Genomic DNA, 22,564 nt, shown 5'->3' with positions numbered 1-22,564 from the left:
AAAAAAGTACACACCTTCGAACTGGACGCAAGAATGTCAAACCGCTTTTGACAAAATAAAGAGCGCACTAACATCTGAATTATTTCTAACTCACTATGACACAAAATTAAATATAGTCGTCGCTAGTGACGCTGGTTCCTACGGCATAGGAGCATGCATTCAACATATCATGCCTAATGGATATAGAAAGCCGATAGCTCACGCTTCGAGAACGCTGCTTCGAGCAGAGAAGGCGTATTCACAGATTGAAAAAGAAGCGTTGAGTATAATCTTTGCAGTGACTAAGTTCCACAGATATTTATATGGTAGACATTTTATACTTGAAACCGACCATAAACCATTAGTCACAATCTACGGATCAAAAAAAAGGATCGCCTGTATACAAATAGATTGCTGCGCTGGGGTACGATCCTACAGAATTACGATTTCCAGCTACAACATCTAGCATCGAAAAGTATTTGCCATGCGGATGGACTTTTACGACTGATACCACAGAAACATAATTTGGAAGAATCAGTAATTGCAGTAATTCGAACAAATGTCGAAGTGAAAAATATGGTAGCAAACATCATTAAAGAACTACCGGTAACATTGTCGGACATTAAAAGAGAAGCCGATAAAGATGAATACATAAATGATATAAAAGAAAAAATTATAAATGACAAAAAGGTTCAGGAAATTTTTTCCATATGTAACGATGTGTTATTATACAGCGAGAGAGTAGTAATACCTAAAACGTTGCAGAAGAGGATTTTGAGAGACTTTCACACAGGACATCCGAGGATAAATCGGATGAAGTCTTTAATGAGAAGCTACGTATACTGGCGTAACATAGACATCGACATAGCTATAACAATAAATAGATGTAAAGGATGCCAGTTAGCGGCAAAATCCCCACCCATAGTACACAAATCTTGGCCGAAAACCGACCACCCATGGTCGAGAATCCACATGGACTTCGCTGGTCCAGTAGGAGAAAATTACTACTTAATTGTAGTAGATAGTTATACAAAATGGCCTGAGGTAATGCGTTGCAGGAATCCAACAACGAACAACTCAATAGGATTCCTACACGAGTTATTTGCACGATTTAGCAGTCGAAGAGGGGGAAACCATGGACATCATATACGAATCCTTTAATTTGGAACCGCCTCAATATACACCTGAGCCCCGAAGATCAGGTAGAAAAAGAAAGTTTAATGAACCATTAATGTTAAATTCCAAGAAAAAAAGATATTGAAATCTGCGTGACTTCAAATCTTGGGAGGAGGGTATTGTGGTGGCACCCACTCATTTACATATGTGGATAATATTACACATAAATAGCAAGACTCGGTTAGTCTGAGTGTGTGTTAATCAGAAACCACCGAAGGCCGAGCCGAGAGCAGATATGTTCTCCAGCCAAGACTTTCTTACTTGACAACCATTATGTAAATATACTGTAAATATACTTTTTCTAATACACTTCTTATTGATCTACCTTTGTTTGTTGAGTCTTCATTTGTATTGCCTTATACGTTATTTGGTTCAACCTGCAAACATAACAGTTGGCGACGAAGATGAACGTCAAACATAACACTATATAAAGATCAACAGGGAACATTAAATAATCTTTTATCAATCCTGTCGTAAGCGGTTCACCTGATTCCCGATCTTTCTTGGACAATATTATTATTTTGTTGGTCGTGCTTTCCTACTTACGCCATGGACAAGGAATGTTTTCGCTTTGTTCATTTCTTTCGAAATTAATTTTTTTTGTTTTTCTTGTTATTTTGATTTCAAATCTGCCTCCAGATGACCCGGATTCAAAACTCACGTTTGCCTCTTGGACTGTTCATGGCGTATATAATAATCTTATTCATTTATCCGGGCAACGCCGCGTACCTATGCTTGTTATCCGAGTTTTTGTTTTCTTTTCTTTATTGACAGGGCAGTTATCAACATGGTTTACTATGGTCTCATATTTAACGCCGGGTCGTTGAGCAATAACCTGTATGAAAGCACACTGCTTTCTGGTTTGGTGGAGATCCCGGCTTATACAACGTTAATTTTCACTATGGATCGTTGGGGGCGAAAACCTCTCTTCTGCGGGTCCACCATCTTCTCAGGCCTCAGCTGCATTGCATCTGCGTTCGCCAATATCTGGGCTAAAGGTCGGTGAATACAAACTATTTTGTGGGAAAGGCTTCTAATAATACTCTTTGACTTTCTGCCTAAGAGTCTGACGATATTTTTGACGTAGAATAGCCCCTACACAAGTAAATATGTTATTGTTGCTGTATACATCGAATAATACGAGTTATTTCCCCTTGATTGGGATTACTCCCACCATCACCATTGCCTGCAACCTCCCACCACACAATCACGTGGTATATTGTAGTAGCAAAAACTACTCCCTTTACAGTGTTAATAAAGTTCCTATTACGTTCACACCTATGTCTTTCTTCACTTAAAGTTCTCACTAACCCTTTACTAATTCAGTCACATGCACCTGTATTAACATAATATAACATGGTGTCAGGAAATAACTACGAACCTTAACACTCAACAACGTCAAAAAAATAAACAAAAACAAACTATGTAATTTCTGCCGCATCCCAAAGAACTTAACTTTTCATCCTCTCGAACAAGAATGGGAAACATGGAAAAACCAATTCGTTAGTTTTACAAGCAACAGAATCAGATAAAAAATTGGTGAAGGTTAAAACATCGATACTATTGACCTGTATAGGAAATGAAGGAAGAAAAATTTATTACACCTTCAATTTCGAGAACGAAGAACAGAAATACGATTTGGAAAATGTGATAGAAAAATTTGACTTGCACTGTCAACCAAGAAAAAAACTAACTTTTCTCACATACTAATTCTTGGCTTGCAAACAAAAAGAAACTCCGAGATTTGATGAATATGTCACCGAACTACGACAAAAAGCAAACAAATGTGAATTTGGAGAACTTACCGAGAGACTAATAAAAGATATCCTAATCTATGGCATTAACGATAACATGCTTCGAGGAAGAATGCTGAGAGAACCGTCGTTGGATTTAGAAAAAGGCAATCCAAGCAGAGCACAGTGCCGAAGAAACAGAGAGACAATCTAAAATAATGGCTACGTCAGACACAAAAAAAAAAATCGCTAACTTGGGACATGAAGAAAAACAGAATAACAAAAAAAAAACAAGATGTCTGCCCATGCATCCTTTAAACAAAAAGACAAAAAGCCCACCAAAACACAACAGTAGTGGATCGAAAAATTACCTACTGCTCCGGCTCGCACCAGAAAAACAATTGTCCCGTATACAACAAACCCTACACAACTTTTGGTAAAAAAGGGGGCATTATGCACGGATGTGTCGAACAAAAAAGAAAAAATTATACAATGTCGGACAATCATAAAAACAAGTGAAAATTCAACACGCAAAGTTACATACGACTATGAAAACGTATTCAATCAAGAAAATAGTCCAAGACAAGCCAGACCACAAACGGGCACGGAAAATAGAACAACGACAATAAATTTCACAACGGGAGGAAGAACAATTAGGCTCTCAGTCAGATACAGACACGAATTAAATACATATAAAAAGATAAGAATAAAAAACTTTTTTATTTTTAGTAAAAACCCGATGTTGTATACATCGAATAATACGATTGGGATTATCGCACCATCGCTATTGTCTGTAACCTTCCACCACACAATCACGTGGTCTATTGTAGTAGCAAAACTACTCCCTTTTTTCAGTGTTAATAAAGTTTCTGTTACGTTCACACGTGTGTCTCTCTTCTCTTAATGTTCGCACTAACACTTCAATAATTCAGTCACATGCACCTATATTAGCATAATATAACAATTGTAATGACTGCAATGAACCTAGTTATAGATTATGGTTATCATAGCCTTTAGTGACATTAATTATTTTAAAGAAATTAACGTTGGAACGTTAGTAAAAAAATATATATTTCAGTTTCCTCATACTTATTTGTGACCTATTTGCGTTAAAAACGGGCATAAGTTATAGACCGTTGATTTTTATTTTTATTTTTTATTTGCGGACTGTTATCCTCATCTTCATAGTTGTTATTTTCACGCCGTTTCGGCCAACTATTTCTTCGGTTTTCATCAGAGGAATAGTTGCCTTCTCTGGCCTTCGTCAGAGGAATAGTTGCCTTCTCTGGCCTTCGTCAGAGGAATAGTTGCCTTCTCTGGCCTTCGTCAGAGGAATAGTTGCCTTCTCTGGCCTTCGTCAGAGGAATAGTTGCCTTCTCTGGCCTTCGTCAGAGGAATAGTTGCCTTCTCTGGCCTTTGTCAGAGGGATAATTGCCTTCTGTGGCATTCTTCAGAGGAACAGTTGGCCGAAACTTCATGAAAACAACTATGATGATGAGGATAGCAGTCTGCATATAAATAAAATGAATATATAAATTACTCATCTAAAAAATTCCAATAATAAAATAATATATCCGTTGATTTAGTATGAGTGCTTTATGCCAAATTTATAGTTGAGTATGGTTGAATTTGTACTCATTTATTTCATTAAATACTAATCACTATTAATTCGTAACTCTACAAAGAACGGATACTGTAGCACTTAATTCGCTGCAATTTATCATAACAAAAGTCCATACAAAATTTCAGCCAGATCAGCTCAGTACTTTCAGAGAAAAATGAAATTGACAGACAGAGAATATAATATAAATGTTATAGACCTTTAAATTTTACGTAAGTATCGAATCTGAGCAAATTCGCTATCTTTAATCAAAGAAAGTAAACAACTGCCTAAACAAAATGGCTACTTTGCTCAGCATCTATATTGATGGTAAAGTTAAAGACGTATACTATATGCTGACTAAAAACATACTGACCAGAACATGCTCATGAATGTGTAGCGACGTATAAATGCTTATGTAAAACAAATAAAAAGTATATATATATATATATATATATATATATATATATACCGAGTCGTAGAAATTTCCAGATTGGTATCTGGGGCCGCATTAATTCACTGGGAGGGATGCACCCCCAGTCCTCGTTAAGCCATCTAAGAGAAGGAAACTTATATTAAATCCTGCGGTTTACTGTATGCCCTGTCCGGTAGCAGTCATCTGCACCGATAAAGGTTAACAGTAATACCAAAAAGTGTGGCTGATTCTACACAAAGCCTTCACCACTATAAACAAAGCATCCGTGGATTTCCGAGCAACAAATGTTTTGGCGGAAGTGCATACGTCGGAATCGACGGGGAGTCCATCAAGGTCAACTGGGCTTTTGTTATGTAAATGCCTGCCCATATATATATATATATATATATATATATATATATATATATATATATATATATATATATATAAGGTGTATTTGAAGGCTTGTCAATGCAGGAATTATTCAGTCGTTGTAAGCAGATACATAAATAAAAATTATTATTTACGGAAATGTGTCACAAATGAAGAGTTAAAACAAAATAAATTGTTCATGACGAATTTCCAAACTGCATTTTCTTTTTAAATAATTTATGTTTGTAATAGTAATTTAAACAATCTATTTAATATATTTAATATTATTATTTATAAGTTAATATTATAATATTATAATTTATTTAATAGTAATTTAAATAATTTATGTTTGTAATAGTAATAATTATTTGTAATAGTAATGATTGCCAAGAGTGTTTATATGTTATATAATTTTTAATGTAACGACGATATATATAAGTATTTGTATATAAAATTATAATATAAATAAGCGGCACTAAAACTAGAGATTATATAACGTGTTCGTATGTTTACTAATATATATGAACGAGTCTGTTTAATGTGTGAGTTCTTTAACAGAGTCTGACGTGTCTCTAATACGTGTTCAACGTGTTTACATGTAACGTAGTTCGTTGTGTGTGGCGTGTCTCTGATAAGTTGGGTAACTGTGCATAAAGGGAGAGCCTAACTTTCAAACACACAGAAAGCTGGCACCCGCGTCTGTCAATTGAGGTATGGAAGCACCAAATGGATACAAAATAGGTACAATTTTCAAATATATTTTATGTTAATTTTTTCACCCCTTATAATTAAAATATATAAAAATGTGTAAACATTTTTATCAATTTTTTTTTCATCGAATATCTTTTCAAATAACTTCTGCTGTGTGTAAATATATTCTCTCAAATATATTTACGTTTTTTTTTCAAATATAATTACGTTTTGTTTTCAAATATGATTACGTTTTTTTTTTCAAATATAATTGCGTTTTTTTTTCAAATATACTTGCGTTTTATTTTTCAAATATATTTACGTTTTTTTTTTCAAATATAATTACGTTTTTTTTTTCAAATATATTTACGTTTTTTTTTAAATATAATTACGTTTTTTTTTTCAAATATAATTACGTTTTTTTCCAAATACATTTACGTTTTTTTTTCAAATATATTTACTTTTTTTTTCAAATATAATTACGTTTTTTTTTTAAATATAATTACGTTTTTTTCAAATATGCTTACGTTTTTTTTTTCAAATATACTTACGTTTTTTTTTAAATATATTTACGTTTTTTTTTCAAATATAATTACGTTTTTTTTTTCAAATATATTTACGTTTTGTTTTTCAAATATAATTACGTTTTTTTTCAAATATATTTACGTTTTTTTTCAAATATAATTACGTTTTTTTTTAAATATATTTACGTTTTGTTTTTCAAATATATTTACGTTTTTTTTTCAAATATAATTACGTTTTTTTTTTCAAATATAATTACGTTTTTTTTTTCAAATATAATTACGGTCTTTTTTCAAATATAATTACGTTTTGTTTTCAAATATAATTATGTTTTTTTTCAAATATAATTACGTTTTGTTTTCAAATATAATTACGTTTTGTTTTTCAAATATAATTACGTTTTTTTTTCAAATATAATTACGTTTTTTTTTAAATATATTTACGTTTTTTTTCAAATATAAATTACATTTTGTTTTTCAAATATAATTACGTTTTTTTTTTCAAATATAGTTATGTTTTTTTTCAAATATAATTACGTTTTTTCAAATATAATTACGTTTTTTCAAATATAATTACGTTTGTTTCAAATATAATTACGTTTTTTTTTTTCAAATATAATTACGTTTTTTCTCCAATATAATTACGTTTTTTTTCAAATATAATTACGTTTTTTTCAAATATAATTACGTTTTTTCTCCAATATAATTACGTTTTCTTTTCAAATATATTTACGGTTTTTTTTTTCAAATATAAGTACGTTTTTTTTTTCAAATATAATATATTTTTTCTGAAATATAATTACGTTTTTTTTTTCAAATATAATTACGTTTTTTTCAAATATAATTACGTTTTTTTTTCAAATATAATTAGTTTTTTTTTCAAATATGATTACGTTTTTTTTTCAAATATAATTACGTTTTTTTTTTCAAATATAATTACATTTTTTATCCAATATAATTCCGTTTTCTTTTCAAATATATTTACGGTTTTGTTTTCAAATATAATTACGTTTTTTTTTTTCAAATATAATTACGGGTTTTTTTCAAATATAATTACGTTTTATTTTCAAATATAATATATTTTTTCTCAAATATAATTACGTTTTTTTTTCAAATATGATTACGTTTTTTTTTCAAATATAATTACGTTTTTTTTTCAAATATAATTACGTTTTTTAATATAATTACGTTTTTTTGCAAATGTAATTACGTTTTTTTTAATATACTTTATTTAAATATGCTTTATTTATATCACCCACTGGATTCGTATTTATTTTGTTGTTTTAATTGAATGTTTGTAACATATGTGAAGTATAAACATTTTAAAAATTTTTGAAACTGCTAAAACTGTAAAAACTGTTAAATTATTTAAACTGCTAAAACTGTAAAAACTCTTAAATTATTGAAACTGCTACAACTGTAAAAACTCTTAAATTATTGAAACTGCTAAAACTGTAAAAACTCTTAAATTATTGAAACTGCTAAAACTGTAAAAACTCTTAAAGTTTTGAAACTGCTAAAATTGTAAAAATTATTAAATTTTTGAAACTGCTAAAACTGTAAAAAGTGTTAAATTTTTGAAACTGCTAAAACTGTAAAAACTTTTTAATTATGGAAACTGCTAAAACTGTAAAAACTCTTAAATTTTTGAAACTGCTAAAACTGTAAAAAATCTTAAATTATTGAAACTGCTAAAACTGTAAAAAATATTAAATTTTTGAAACTGCTAAAACTGTAAAAACTCTTAAAGTTTTGAAACTGCTAAAATTGTAAAAACTGTTACATTATTGAAACTGCTAAAACTGTAAAAACTCTTAAATTATTGAAACTGCTAACACTGTAAAAACTGTTAAATTATTGAAACTGCTAAAACTGTAAAAACTGTTAAATTTTGAAACTGCTAAAACTGTAAAAACTGTTAAATTTTTGAAACTGCTAAAACTGTAAAAACTGTTAAATTATTGAAACTGCTAAAACTGTAAAAACTGTTAAATTATTGAAACTGCTAAAACTGTAAAAACTGTAAAATTTTGAAACTGCTAAAACTGTAAAAACTGATAAATTATTGAAACTGCTAAAACTGTAAAAACTCTTAAATTTTTGAAACTGCTAAAACTGTAAAAACTCTTAAATTATTGAAACTGCTAAAACTGTAAAAACTCTTAAAGTTTTGAAACTGCTAAAACTGTAAAAACTGTTAAATTATTGAAACTGCTAAAACTGTAAAAACTCTTAAATTATTGAAACTGCTAAAACTGTAAAAACTGTTAAATTTTTGAAACTGCTAAAACTGTAAAAACTCTTAAATTATTGAAACTGCTAAAACTGTAAAAACTGTTAAATTATTGAAACTGCTAAAACTGTAAAAACTCTTAAATTTTTGAAACTGCTAAAACTGTAAAAACCCTTAAATTATTGAAACTGCTAAAACTGTAAAAACTGTTAAATTTTTTGAAACTGCTAAAACTGTAAAAACTGATAAATTATTGAAACTGCTAAAACTGTAAAAACTCTTAAATTTTTGAAACTGCTAAAACTGTAAAAACTCTTAAATTTTTGAAACTGCTAAAACTGTAAAAACCCTTAAATTATTGAAACTGCTAAAACTGTAAAAACTGATAAATTTTTGAAACTGCTAAAACTGTAAAAACTCTTAAATTTTTGAAACTGCTAAAACTGTAAAAACTCTTAAATTTTTGAAACTGCTAAAACTGTAAAAACTCTTAAATTATTGAAACTGCTAAAACTGTAAAAACTCTTAAATTATTGAAACTGCTAAAACTGTAAAAACTGTTAAATTTTTTGAAACTGCTAAAACTGTAAAAACTGTTAAATTTTTAAACTGCTAAAACTGTAAAAACTCTTAAATTTTTGAAACTGCTAAAACTGTAAAAACTGTTAAATTTTTGAAACTGCTAAAACTGTAAAAACTCTTAAATTATTGAAACTGCTAAAACCGTAAAAACTGTTAAATTTTGAAACTGCTAAAACTGTAAAAACTGTTAAATTTTTGAAACTGCTAAAACTGTAAAAAGTGTTAAATTTTTGAAACTGCTAAAACTGTAAAAACTCTTAAATTTTTAAACTGCTAAAACTGTAAAAACTCTTAAATTTTTGAAACTGCTAAAACTGTAAAAACTCTTAAATTATTGAAACTGCTAAAACTGCTAAAACTGTTAAATTTTTAAACTGCTAAAAACTGTAAAAACTGTTAAATTTTTTGAAACTGCTAAAACTGTAAAAACTGATAAATTATTGAAACTGCTAAAACTGTAAAAACTCTTAAATTTTTGAAACTGCTAAAACTGTAAAAACTGTTAAATTTTTGAAACTGCTAAAACTGTAAAAACTCTTAAATTATTGAAACTGCTAAAACTGTAAAAACTGTTAAACTTTTGAAACTGCTAAAACTGTAAAAATTGTGAAACATTCATTGTTTACTTTTTCATGTTTCTGTGAATAAATATATATTTTTTATATTTTTTAAATATCTAAATAGTTTGACAAAATTTATAAAACATTAACTTAAATAAACATAGTTATTTTAACAGATATGCGATTATGAAATAAAAAAAGTAATTGAGAAAAAAGTTTACGTATTTTTATATATTTTTATTAAATGGGGTGGAAAAAATAAAAATAAAATACATTTAAAAATTGTATCCATTTTGTGCTTCCATACCTCTCTCTTTATGCAAACTTACCATATGTTGAGTGTATATAAAATTTATGACAGAATATATATCAACACGGGCAATACAAGCGACAAAGCACAGTTCTGTGGGGTTCACATCGGCAAACAGAGAAAACATACCTTGTCATGCTTGGTATTATTTTGAAAGTCTTGGAAAAGCTGATGAAAACTCATCCTAAAGAAGTCTCGGTTGTATTTTCAGCAGCTTTGTTCTAGATCTTTCCCCCATTCGAAACTTGCACGCTGTCTTAATATCTACATCTAATTGACGTTGATCCGACAGCTTTCTCGGGTGTTTCGAGTCATTATCGACCGCTAGCCAACTCAACACTTCTCAACTGTCTCTCTCAAACTCTGACTCAACTGACTAAAACCTACCTGCACAAAAATATCCCCTTTCAAATGACATAATCGGCATGTATCACTCGTGACCATCGTGTGATGTTTGTCACGTATTCTTGTTTATCTATCAACTTCTTCTAGACTTTTTTTTTCTAAATTCCATTTTATCAATATAACATTCCTGGTACATTCCAATGTTAACATTCTAATTTACAAACATACGTTCAAGTGACTCAGCGTTGCCCCGGAACCATTAACATCACAAGAGTAAAATCGACAAAAAGAATAGACAAAAGCTGACCAATGACCACGATTAATCCCACATGATCTTGTGCCTAAATTTTTGCAAATTTTAATATTTATATCTTTTTATATAAATAATGCAAAGTGTAGTATCTGTTCTGTTACTACGCTTTATTGTTTCTGTCCTTGGTCGGTGAATGTGAAATCCTTTTAGGAATATCAGTTTTTGTTCGAAAGCAGAGTGCTATTTATTTAGCGACTGAGTTTTCCATATTAAAATAAAAAAAAAACTTTGTATCTAAAGCGACCCAACAACTTATAATTAATAATATAGTCTAAGAAACCAGTAATAATATTGTAAAATGCTTAACATAATACAATTGTATCCTACGACAATAATTCTGGCATCACAAAATTTAAATTGTTAACCAATATCATAAACAGTCTAAAAACATTCTTCCTGTGTCTCACTTCTAAAGCCTGTTTCACAACTATATTTTTTAAATTATCTTCTTTTTTGTTCATTTGCTTTTTTTTTACTTGATGATGATTCGACGATAAATCGAAAACATTCGTGATTGAACATATTAATACTTTTTTAGTTTTAGTTTAACATAAAAAAAGATTTTAAAAAATCGAAAAGCTTAAAAATGTATAATCGAGCAGAAGCTTTCTGTTCTCTTCAATAATGTTTGTTTGAATTTTAAAAATGCTGCTGAAATACACACAATGTATATATAATCCAGGTTAATATTTTCCAGAGGTAAAACAACCAATGATTTTAAGGAGGTTTATACAAAAGTGCCCAATATTAAAGTAGTAGGACAAAGTATACTTTTTATTTGTTTTATGTAAGCATCTATATTTCGCTACACATTCATTCAACCAACACCCTTTCACACACCTCCACTTTCTTTTTCGGCTTCGCGTCACGGGTTCCAGCCTGCCTGCCTACTACCACTTTTTTTTAGCTCAACACCCACCTCCAAACATCCGGGCAATGCCGGGGACCCAGGCTAGTCTATAATATAAATCTCACCTTTCTGTTTAAATAAATAAATATATGTATGTATGTATGTATGTATGTATGTATGTATGCCTAAGACTTATGACAGAGGGGTCGGATTTTCACGAGGTCGGTATCATTTTGAAGTGACCTTTCGGATGATAAATATCGAAAAATTGGCCAAAAACATTAATTACTTCACCTTCAACTGGGCACTTTTCTAAAGGGGGAGATCGCTTTTTTCGCCAATATTTTCGAAAGTCATCGCCGCTTTTCGATTGTCTAGCCTTAATTTAAACCTATGTCACTTCCGGTTTAGCGATGGGCGCAACAGCTAGCGCATCGCGTTTTTTTTTTTAACTTTCTTTTACTCCTTCACGGTTTTGTTTTTGGCGTTTGCAGTTCATCCTCTAGTGTTTCTGCCATTTCTTTAGATATGTGTTCATTTGTTTTCCCCTCGTGGCTGTTACAGAGAGTAGTGTCACCAGCAAATATACCCATCTCAGAAACAATTTTATCAGGGAGGTATCAAGAATAATAAAGGTCCAATGATAGATCCTTGAGGTACTTCCGCATTTATATCATATTGTTTAGATGTACAACCGTCGAAGACAACCTGGATTTTTCTCTTACATAAGAAGGATTTAATTACATTATGTATTCTTCCAGTGATACCATATCATCTAATTTTCCTTAGAAGACCATCGTGCCATACCCTGTCAAAAGCCTTAGATATATCGAGGGCTACCGCTCTAACCTCCCCTGTTTTGTTCAGTGAACGGTATATACGTTCAGAGATTACAGTTAGGATATCTGCTGTGGAACGGGCTTGCCTACATCCATATTTGTTTATTTTCGTAATATTGCGTTGTAATTTGGCTTTCAAGCGCACTTGATGCATATTTTATTTTATTCAAATTAAATCAACGTTTCTATAACGGAACTCACATCCCTAACATGATTTATTTTATTTAAACTTTTCTTGCAAAAAAATTGTCTTAAATGATTTTGTATCATAGTTAATTTTTTTTTTTATTACATTTTCACCACAACTATCAGGGGCATAAGCTATTGAGGTACTATGTAGGGAGTTGGACAGTAAGATGTAACTTGAACTTCTGCATGTCAGTACAGTTGGGGAAGCAGGAGGCCGGAATGGAATTCCAAAGTCTAGCGGTTTCTAGTGTTAATGAATTCCATTGTTTTTTACAAGAACTCTAAAAATATTCACAAACATTTTCAACATATCTTTTTGTGAATATATTTCATTATTTTATTTTGTTCACCATACGATAAATATCTCTAGTTTTTCTCACATTTGATTTTAAAACCTGCACATCTTTTTCACTGAAAATATTTCTTTGAATCCGACCTATCTCAAAAATACTTCTCTCCCATGAAAAATCATCCCGAAGCCAAAACTTCTAAAACAAATGGGAACACATTCCTAAAAATCGAATGACCTTTTTCCCCATATCTGATGTTCTTGTTTGAAAGTTTTGTTTTTGGCGTTTGCAGTTCATTATCTGGCGTTGGCGGATCTAATTAAACCTTAACCCCCTCCCCTTCATTTTATTTTTAAATATTCTAGAAATAATATCTCCCGGTGTTTTGTTTGATAATTTTTATTTAGTTTTTAGTTCTGACTTTTAACTAGAATCTAAATAAGAAACTTTCCAAATACCAAGCATGGCGACTTATATAAAGGTTATATCGACCAAAACGTTATGCAAATAACATTCCACCAGTCATCGGATTTATCTCAAATAATGCGAACAAAAATTGAAATGAATATTTTTTATTGAAAATAAAACAGAAAAAAAATACGGAATTATATTATTTTAACAAAATTTTAGGGATATAGTATCGGCTTCTTCTAGCAGTTTACGGTAAACTACTAGAAGATACCGACTCCATCTTGGGTCAGGTTCTGTATCTGTACTCTTTGATTTATGTATTTTATTAATTTAATTTTAATTTTTTTTATTTTTGGAATCCTTTGAGATCAAATCTCATAATTTGTGCTTCCATTCTGTTTGCGGACTATTATTCTCATCTTTATAATTGTTGTTGTTGTTGTTGTTGTTGTTGTTTCACCTTGTTTCGGACAACTCATCCCCTGGCTTTCCTCAGGTAATTAACCGCGACGAGATAGGAATGCTGAGTCTTGTAATTTATTCTCAGTAATTACCGCCTTCCATAGTTGTTGTCGCCTCACGACGTATTTGCCAACTTATCCTCTGGGTTGCTTGGGTAGGATTGAAACCGCTATCTTTAGACAATACTCACCTGGAACTATAGAGATTCAACACCTCTATCCATTGCACCACGGACTCCGAAACGAGGTGAAGCAACAACTATAAAGATAGGGATAACAGTCATCAAAAAAAAAAAAAATGAATGCACAATTCATTTTTTATGTATTTATTTTTTTTTTCAGACATCAAATGGCTGTCTCTAACACTTTCTCTGTCGGGAAAGTTCGCTATTTCGGCCAGCTACGCCATCGCTTATAACATGACAGCGGAATTGTTTCCGACCGTTGTGCGTAATGCGGCTGTAGGAGCCAGTTCGTCCGCCGCGAGAATAGGAAGCATGGTCGCACCCTACATCACTTTAGCTGTAAGTTAAACACAGATTTGCTTGGAACTTTTCTGACACTATTTCTCTTACTATTTTCGGTTTTTATAATCTGTTTCTAGAAACCAATCCAGACAAGGTATGAAACCACTTGATTTAATGATCTAAATAAAAAAGAAAAAAAAAATTGTACGTCAAGATCAAACGCTAGCCAACAATAAGCATTTGTAAATTATTTTCATCTCATGAGTAAGTTTCTGGAATCTGTATAAAATAGAGAAGTAGTCAACCACCTAGAAAAAAAACACTCCTCAGTGACATGCAATATGGTTTCCGTTCTGCTAGATCTCCAGCAGATGTGCTAATGTTTATATCGTAGATTAGCGAATCTCTCGATCGAAACTTCCTTCCTAGGGCTATTACTCTTTACATATAAAATCCTTTTGATAAGGTATGGCATAAAGGTCTACTCCACAAAATCATTAGCTACAGTATAGCTGGAAATGTCTTCTCAATTATTAAATCATTTCTCTCTGATAGGTTCATAAGAGTATTGGTTGATGGGCAGAAATCAGAAACTCTCAGTATTAATGCTGGAGTCCCTCAGGGGTCCATCATGAGCCCAACTCTCTTCCTGATCTACGTCAATGATCTTCCAAATCACATTCTAAGATCATTCGCAGACATTTTTGCTGACGACACTACCATCTATGGTAATACATCAAAGGTCGTAAATGACCAAGTTCTCTCTGAGTCTCTCTTCGCTGACCTTGAACATGTGGGGAAAGGAGTGGCTGGTTACTTTTAATGCGTCTAAAACCAAGCTTCTATGTTTACATCATCAACACTCTGATCCCGATCTGGCATCAATTGAAATGAATGACTTTCGTCTTAGGGAGTTTCCATGTTTTGACAAGCTTCTGGGTATGACCTTTACTCCTGATCTGAGATGGAACACGTACACCAAATCTGTTGTCAATGCTACTCTAAAAATGGTGGGATCGTTCTACTTCTCCACTAGATATCTCACTGCTCATATCAATTCTCTGCCTAAGTACGTCTAAGGATGGAGTACTGTTGCCACATCTTGGCAGGAGTTGCTAGAAAGAGCTTATCCTGCCTTGACAGAGTTAAAAATAGACTTTGCATCCTAGTGGGGGGATGCCCTTTTCTCTTCCCTGCAACCTCTTTTCGACAGAAGAGACGTTGCGAGCCTGTCTTTGCTTTATCGTTATCTTTATGGCAAGTGCTCGTCTAAGCTCCAATCTATCGTCCCTCTGGCCTGACTTTCACGAAAAACACTCGTTTAACTGAAACAACTATCAATAATTTCCCCCACTCTTTATCTGTGTCTAAACATAAACGTAGATTCCAATGAACAAAGCCTTTTTCTTATAACTGCACGCCTGTGGAACTCTGTTCTATTTTCCTGTTTTCCAACTGACTATAATACAGTCGTCTTCAAGTCCAATGTAAACAAGTTCTTGATAAGCCACCCCGTAAGTAATCCAATTTACCAAATTTCCACTACTAAAGATTACTATCATATTTTCCCATTGACTGCTGTAAACTCATCAATCTGTATCCTCGAGTCGCCTCCTGGCCTTGATAAGTAATGACGTCTTTGTCTATATCTATTATATATATATAAAAGTGAACGTGTCTGTGTGTGCGTACATTTTCCTACACAATAACTCTGTCAATCTTTAGTCTACAGACTCGAAATTTGATATACAGAGTACTGAGATTTGGGAAAATCTATGGAACTAATTTTCGGCCAAAAAGTTGGCTATTAAGGGGTCAAAGTTCAACGATTAGACCTTTGAGAACTCTACCAAACTCCTCTGCCAATTTTGAGTCTAAACACTTGAGATTTTAGATATAGGTTCCTTGGACATGGATCTAACTTAATAACTTGATTTGAGCCCAAAACAATAAATGTTAAGGAGTCATAATAGGGCTCAAATTTTAAAAAAATTGACTGTTTTTTTTTTCTTGTTCAACATACACCTCCAAACACCTGGGTAACGCCGGGCTGAAAGTCTAGTATCTATAAAAGTGAAAGTGTCAGTCTGTCTGTCTGTCTGTCTGTCTGTGTACATTTCCCTACACAATAACTCTGTCAATTTTCAGTCTACAGACGCCAAATTTGATATGCAGGGTATGGAGATTTTGGAAAATCTTTGTAATTCATTTTCGGCCAGAACAATATATGCTAAGGGGTCATAATAGGGGTCAAAGTTTAAAAAATTTGACCTCTGCGGTCTCTACCAAATTACTAAAAACAATTTCTGGTCTAAACATTTGAAATTTTACATAAATCGTATTCAGAGATAGGGCAAGTTTTGTCATCGGTTCGGGTTGAAAATTTGAGCTACAAATATATAAATCTATGTATGTATGTTTGCATGTCTGCCTAAGACTTTCGACAGAGGCGGCGTATTTTCACAAGATTAGAATCGTTTTGAAGCTCGACCCTTCAGACGACAAATACCGAAAAATTGGCTAAAAACATTAATTTCTTCACCCTCAACTGGCACTTTTCTACAGGAAGGGGTTGCCTTTTTCGCCGATATTTTCGATTGTCTAGCCTTAATTTAAACCCACGTCACTTCCGGTTTGGCGGTGGTCGTAACAGCAAAGATGCCACTTTTTATTTCAAGTTCTTTTCCACCTTCGCGGTACGGGTTCGAGCCTGCCTTCCTTCTACCACTTTTTTTTTTTTTTTTTTTTGCTCAACACACACCTCCAAACACCCGGGCAACGCCGGGCACCCATACTAGTAAACAAATAAATTACAAGTATGACGTTTCTGAATTTTTGTGATTAGGATTGGTTAGTTATATTATTTGAATTCATCGGACTACTAAGCACCTTTGTCACAAACATCGTTCATGGAATGTGAAGACAAAAGACCAAAATGAGGGACGCGACAATTACGCGGCTACTACTCTTTTTCATATGTTTATATTGAAGCTGTTAGCCCCTAAGATGTCGGCCAAATTGTATCGATTAGTTTTGTCCGATTTTCCAAGCGGTGACATGGAAACTAATACACCGTATTAATTTGCTTTCTCGATTTTTAACGAAATCTTTTAGATTTTGTTATTTTTTCTTATAAGAAACACCTCGCTTAAAACCCTTCCACTAACCCTATGTCCGAGTGACAATACATTTTAATAAACAGATTGTATTTTTTTTTTTTTTTTTTTTGGTTTATAAAACTAGAAATCCACAAAAAACAAACGTGCAGTTACTTTTGCTCTTTGATAAAAAAATATTTAACTGTAATGCCGCGACCAGCATATGCGGATAACTTTGGTTGATGTATTAGGTTGGTCAAATGTTCGTCCTTTTGTAAGTGGATATTAAGGCAGCTCATTTTCTACGCTCGATTTAGAAAACATGAGAATATCTGTGATTTGGCTGGTTGTCAAACGGTCATCTTGTTTAACTACGTTATTCATTTAGTTATTGTCGATCCTATTTGTCGGGCTTGAGTGAGGAGTATCCCTCACTGAAAATTTTCCTAGTCGGAATCGAGCAAAGCATTTCTGGCCAACATACACGTGGCATATTTTTACACAAGTCCGTGTAGAGTTAAAAAAAAAAAAAAAGTCCGATATCGATAATGCTCTAATTCCGAAACATACAAGCATAAATGTAAGAACTACTTTGTTCAGAGACTTATTACACTCTGACGTCAGTATACTGCTCGTCAGAGCAATCTCCATTAAAATACTTGTGAAACAGGCACACGGACGCAATATTTCGTCGATGAGACAGAGGTTGGAGTTTGGTAGACAGTGCGGGACATATTAGGTCGGCGACTCTTTTATGAATCCTGCCTAGGAGTGGGAAACGAGTAACATTTGAACGAGGAGCTTTCAGATAGTGTACTGTACCATTAGTCATGATTATTAGTGATTGAGAAGGTTTCTTGTACTTATTAAAGGAAAAAAGTTTAGTCTTGGCCGCATATTGAATGTTACTATCCATTTATGTCCCCATTCCACTACACTCCCTGTGTCTACATCTAAAGTTTCAGCCATTTTCTTATATATGTGTCTATCCGTTTCCCCCTCGTGTCTGCTATAGAGCTTGGTGTAATTAGCAAATATACCCATCTTGGCGACAATTTTTCTGGGGGGGGGGGGACGATTAAATTCGCGTATTTATTCTTTTCTTTTGTCTCTAACTTTTGTAAAACATAATTTTGTTTCTTCGTCAAACCATGGTTAACATTTTTTGGTAGAGATTGTTTCACACCAACGAAAACAAGCTGAAAATGTTGAACGAATCTCCAGATCGTATTTAAATTCCAATATTTGCAAATCCATTCATCTGAAAAAAATCTTCGAACTTTGTGCTAGATAGTACGTCTTCCAAAAATTTATTTGTTTTTTTATTTATTTAGATTTATTGTTTTTGTCTGTTGTTTGAATAAATTGTTTTTGTTGTTCAAATTGTTATTGCTGGAATTGTTTTTGTTGTTCCAATTGTTGTTTCGACTGTTGTTGAAATTGTTTTGTTGTTCCAATTGTTGTTTCGACTGTTGTTGGAATTGTTTTTGTTGTTCCAATTGTTGTTTCGACTGTTGTTGGAATTGTTTTTGTTGTTCCAGTTGTTGTTTCGACTGTTGTTGGAATTGCTTTTGGTGTTCCAGTTGTTGTTTCGCCTTTTGTTGGAATTGTTTTTGTTGTTCCCGTTGTTGTTTCGACTTTGTTGGAATTGTTTTTGTTGTTCCAGTTGTTGTTTCGACTTTTGTTGGAATTGTTTTTGTTGTTCCAGTTGTTGTTTTCGACTTTTGTTGGAATTGTTTTTGTTGTTCCAGTTGTTTCGACTGTTGTTGGAATTATTTTTGTTGTTCCAGTTGTTGTTTCGACTTTTGTTGGAATTGTTTTTGTTGTTCTAGTTGTTGTTTCGACTTTTGTTGGAATTGTTTTTTTGTTCCAGTTGTTGTTTCGACTTTTGTTGGAATTGTTTTTGTTGTTCCAGTTGTTGTTTCGACATTTGTTGGAATTGTTTTTTTTTTGTTCCAGTTGTTTTCGACATTTGTTGGAATTGTTTTTGTTGTTCCAGTTGTTGTTTCGACTTTTGTTGGAATTGTTTTTGTTGTTCCAATTGTTGTTTCGACTGTTGTTGGAATTGTTTTTTTTTGTTCCAGTTGTTGTTTCGACATTTGTTGGAATTGTTTTTGTTGTTCTAGTTGTTGTTTCGACTTTTGTTGGAATTGTTTTTGTTGTTCCAGTTGTTGTTTCGACTTTTGTTGGAATTGCTTTTGTTGTTCTAGTTGTTGTTTCGACATTTGTTGGAATTGTTTTTGTTGTTCTAGTTGTTGTTTCGACTTTTGTTGGAATTGTTTTTGTTGTTCTAGTTGTTGTTTCGACTTTTGTTGGAATCGTTTTTGTTGTTCCAGTTGTTGTTTCGACTTTTGTTGGAATTGTCTTTGTTGTTCTAGTTGTTGTTTCGACTTTTGTTGGAATTGTTTTTGTTGTTCCAGTAGTTGTTTCGACTTTTGTTGGAATTGTTTTCGTTGTTCTAGTTGTTGTTTCGACTTTTGTTGGAATCGTTTTTGGTGTTCCAGTTGTTGTTTCGCCTTTTGTTGGAATTGTTTTTGTTGTTCCAGTTGTTGTTTCGACTTTTGTTGGAATTGTTTTTGTTGTTCCAGTTGTTGTTTCGACTTTTGTTTGAATTGTTTTTGTTGTTCCAGTTGTTGTTTTCGACTTTTGTTGGAATTGTTTTTGTTGTTCCAGTTGTTTCGACTTTTGTTGGAATTATTTTTGTTGTTCCAGTTGTTGTTTCGACTTTTGTTGGAATTGTTTTTGTTGTTCTAGTTGTTGTTTCGACTTTTGTTGGAATTGTTTTTTTGTTCCAGTTGTTGTTTCGACTTTTGTTGGAATTGTTTTTGTTGTTCCAGTTGTTGTTTCGACATTTGTTGGAATTGTTTTTTTTTTTGTTCCAATTGTTTTCGACATTTGTTGGAATTGTTTTTGTTGTTCCAGTTGTTGTTTCGACTTTTGTTGGAATTGTTTTTGTTGTTCCAATTGTTGTTTCGACTGTTGTTGGAATTGTTTTTTTTTGTTCCAGTTGTTGTTTCGACATTTGTTGGAATTGTTTTTGTTGTTCTAGTTGTTGTTTCGACTTTTGTTGGAATTGTTTTTGTTGTTCCAGTTGTTGTTTCGACTTTTGTTGGAATTGCTTTTGTTGTTCTAGTTGTTGTTTCGACATTTGTTGGAATTGTTTTTGTTGTTCTAGTTGTTGTTTCGACTTTTGTTGGAATTGTTTTTGTTGTTCTAGTTGTTGTTTCGACTTTTGTTGGAATTGTTTTTTTGTTCCAGTTGTTGTTTCGACTTTTGTTGGAATTGTTTTTGTTGTTCCAGTTGTTGTTTCGACATTTGTTGGAATTGTTTTTTTTTTTTGTTCCAGTTGTTTTCGACATTTGTTGGAATTGTTTTTGTTGTTCCAGTTGTTGTTTCGACTTTTGTTGGAATTGTTTTTGTTGTTCCAATTGTTGTTTCGACTGTTGTTGGAATTGTTTTTTTTTGTTCCAGTTGTTGTTTCGACATTTGTTGGAATTGTTTTTGTTGTTCTAGTTGTTGTTTCGACTTTTGTTGGAATTGTTTTTGTTGTTCCAGTTGTTGTTTCGACTTTTGTTGGAATTGCTTTTGTTGTTCTAGTTGTTGTTTCGACATTTGTTGGAATTGTTTTTGTTGTTCTAGTTGTTGTTTCGACTTTTGTTGGAATTGTTTTTTTTTTTGTTCCAGTTGTTTTCGACATTTGTTGGAATTGTTTTTGTTGTTCCAGTTGTTGTTTCGACTTTTGTTGGAATTGTTTTTGTTGTTCCAATTGTTGTTTCGACTGTTGTTGGAATTGTTTTTTTTTGTTCCAGTTGTTGTTTCGACATTTGTTGGAATTGTTTTTGTTGTTCTAGTTGTTGTTTCGACTTTTGTTGGAATTGTTTTTGTTGTTCCAGTTGTTGTTTCGACTTTTGTTGGAATTGCTTTTGTTGTTCTAGTTGTTGTTTCGACATTTGTTGGAATTGTTTTTGTTGTTCTAGTTGTTGTTTCGACTTTTGTTGGAATTGTTTTTGTTGTTCTAGTTGTTGTTTCGACTTTTGTTGGAATTGTTTTTTTTTTTGTTCCAGTTGTTTTCGACATTTGTTGGAATTGTTTTTGTTGTTCCAGTTGTTGTTTCGACTTTTGTTGGAATTGTTTTTGTTGTTCCAATTGTTGTTTCGACTGTTGTTGGAATTGTTTTTTTTTGTTCCAGTTGTTGTTTCGACATTTGTTGGAATTGTTTTTGTTGTTCTAGTTGTTGTTTCGACTTTTGTTGGAATTGTTTTTGTTGTTCCAGTTGTTGTTTCGACTTTTGTTGGAATTGCTTTTGTTGTTCTAGTTGTTGTTTCGACATTTGTTGGAATTGTTTTTGTTGTTCTAGTTGTTGTTTCGACTTTTGTTGGAATTGTTTTTGTTGTTCTAGTTGTTGTTTCGACTTTTGTTGGAATCGTTTTTGTTGTTCCAGTTGTTGTTTCGACTTTTGTTGGAATTGTCTTTGTTGTTCTAGTTGTTGTTTCGACTTTTGTTGGAATTGTTTTTGTTGTTCCAGTTGTTGTTTCGACTTTTGTTGGAATTATTTTTGTTGTTCCAGTTGTTTTTTCGACATTTGTTGGAATTGTTTTTGTTGTTCCAGTTGTTGTTTCGACTTTTGTTGGAATTGTTTCTGTTGTTCCAGTTGTTTCGACTGTTGTTGGAATTGTTTGTTTTTTTTGTTCCAGTTGTTGTTTCGACATTTGTTTGAATTGTTTTTGTTGTTCTAGTTGTTGTTTCGACTTTTGTTGGAATTGTTTTTGTTGTTCTAGTTGTTGGTTCGACTTTTGTTGGAATTGTTTTTGTTTTTCCAGTAGTTGTTTCGACTTTTGTTGGAATTGTTTTTGTTGTTCTAGTTGTTGTTTCGACTTTTGTTGGAATTGTTTTTTTTTTTGTTCCAGTTGTTTTCGACATTTGTTGGAATTGTTTTTGTTGTTCCAGTTGTTGTTTCGACTGTTGTTTGAATTGTTTTTTTTTTTTGTTCCAGTTGTTGTTTCGACTTTTGTTGGAATTATTTTTGTTGTTCCAGTTGTTGTTTCGACGTTTGTTGGAATTGTTTTTGTTGTTCCAGTTGTTGTTTCGACTTTTGTTGGAATTGTTTTTGTTGTTCCAGTTGTTGTTTCG

General features: G+C 32.2%; 1 protein-coding gene across 2 annotated transcripts in view; it reads left to right on the top strand.

Annotated features, from left to right (window-relative positions):
- LOC145263205 (organic cation transporter protein-like) overlaps positions 1-22,564 on the top strand; it is a 92,664-nt gene that overhangs the window by 62,755 nt on the left and 7,345 nt on the right. For both annotated transcript variants that reach the window (XM_080120278.1, XM_080120277.1), the window contains 2 exons: positions 1,930-2,153; positions 14,212-14,393. In XM_080120278.1, the coding sequence (XP_079976404.1) occupies positions 1,930-2,153; positions 14,212-14,393 (406 nt within the window). The remainder of the gene's footprint in view (positions 1-1,929; positions 2,154-14,211; positions 14,394-22,564) is intronic.

Source organism: Euprymna scolopes, chromosome 38 (assembly GCF_053919585.1).
Source record: "Euprymna scolopes isolate OS-2025 chromosome 38, ASM5391958v1, whole genome shotgun sequence".
Taxonomy (NCBI): Eukaryota; Metazoa; Mollusca; class Cephalopoda; order Sepiida; family Sepiolidae; genus Euprymna; species Euprymna scolopes.
The sequence above is the reverse complement of the archived record's forward strand: the minus strand, read 5'-3'. Positions and strand labels throughout refer to the sequence as shown.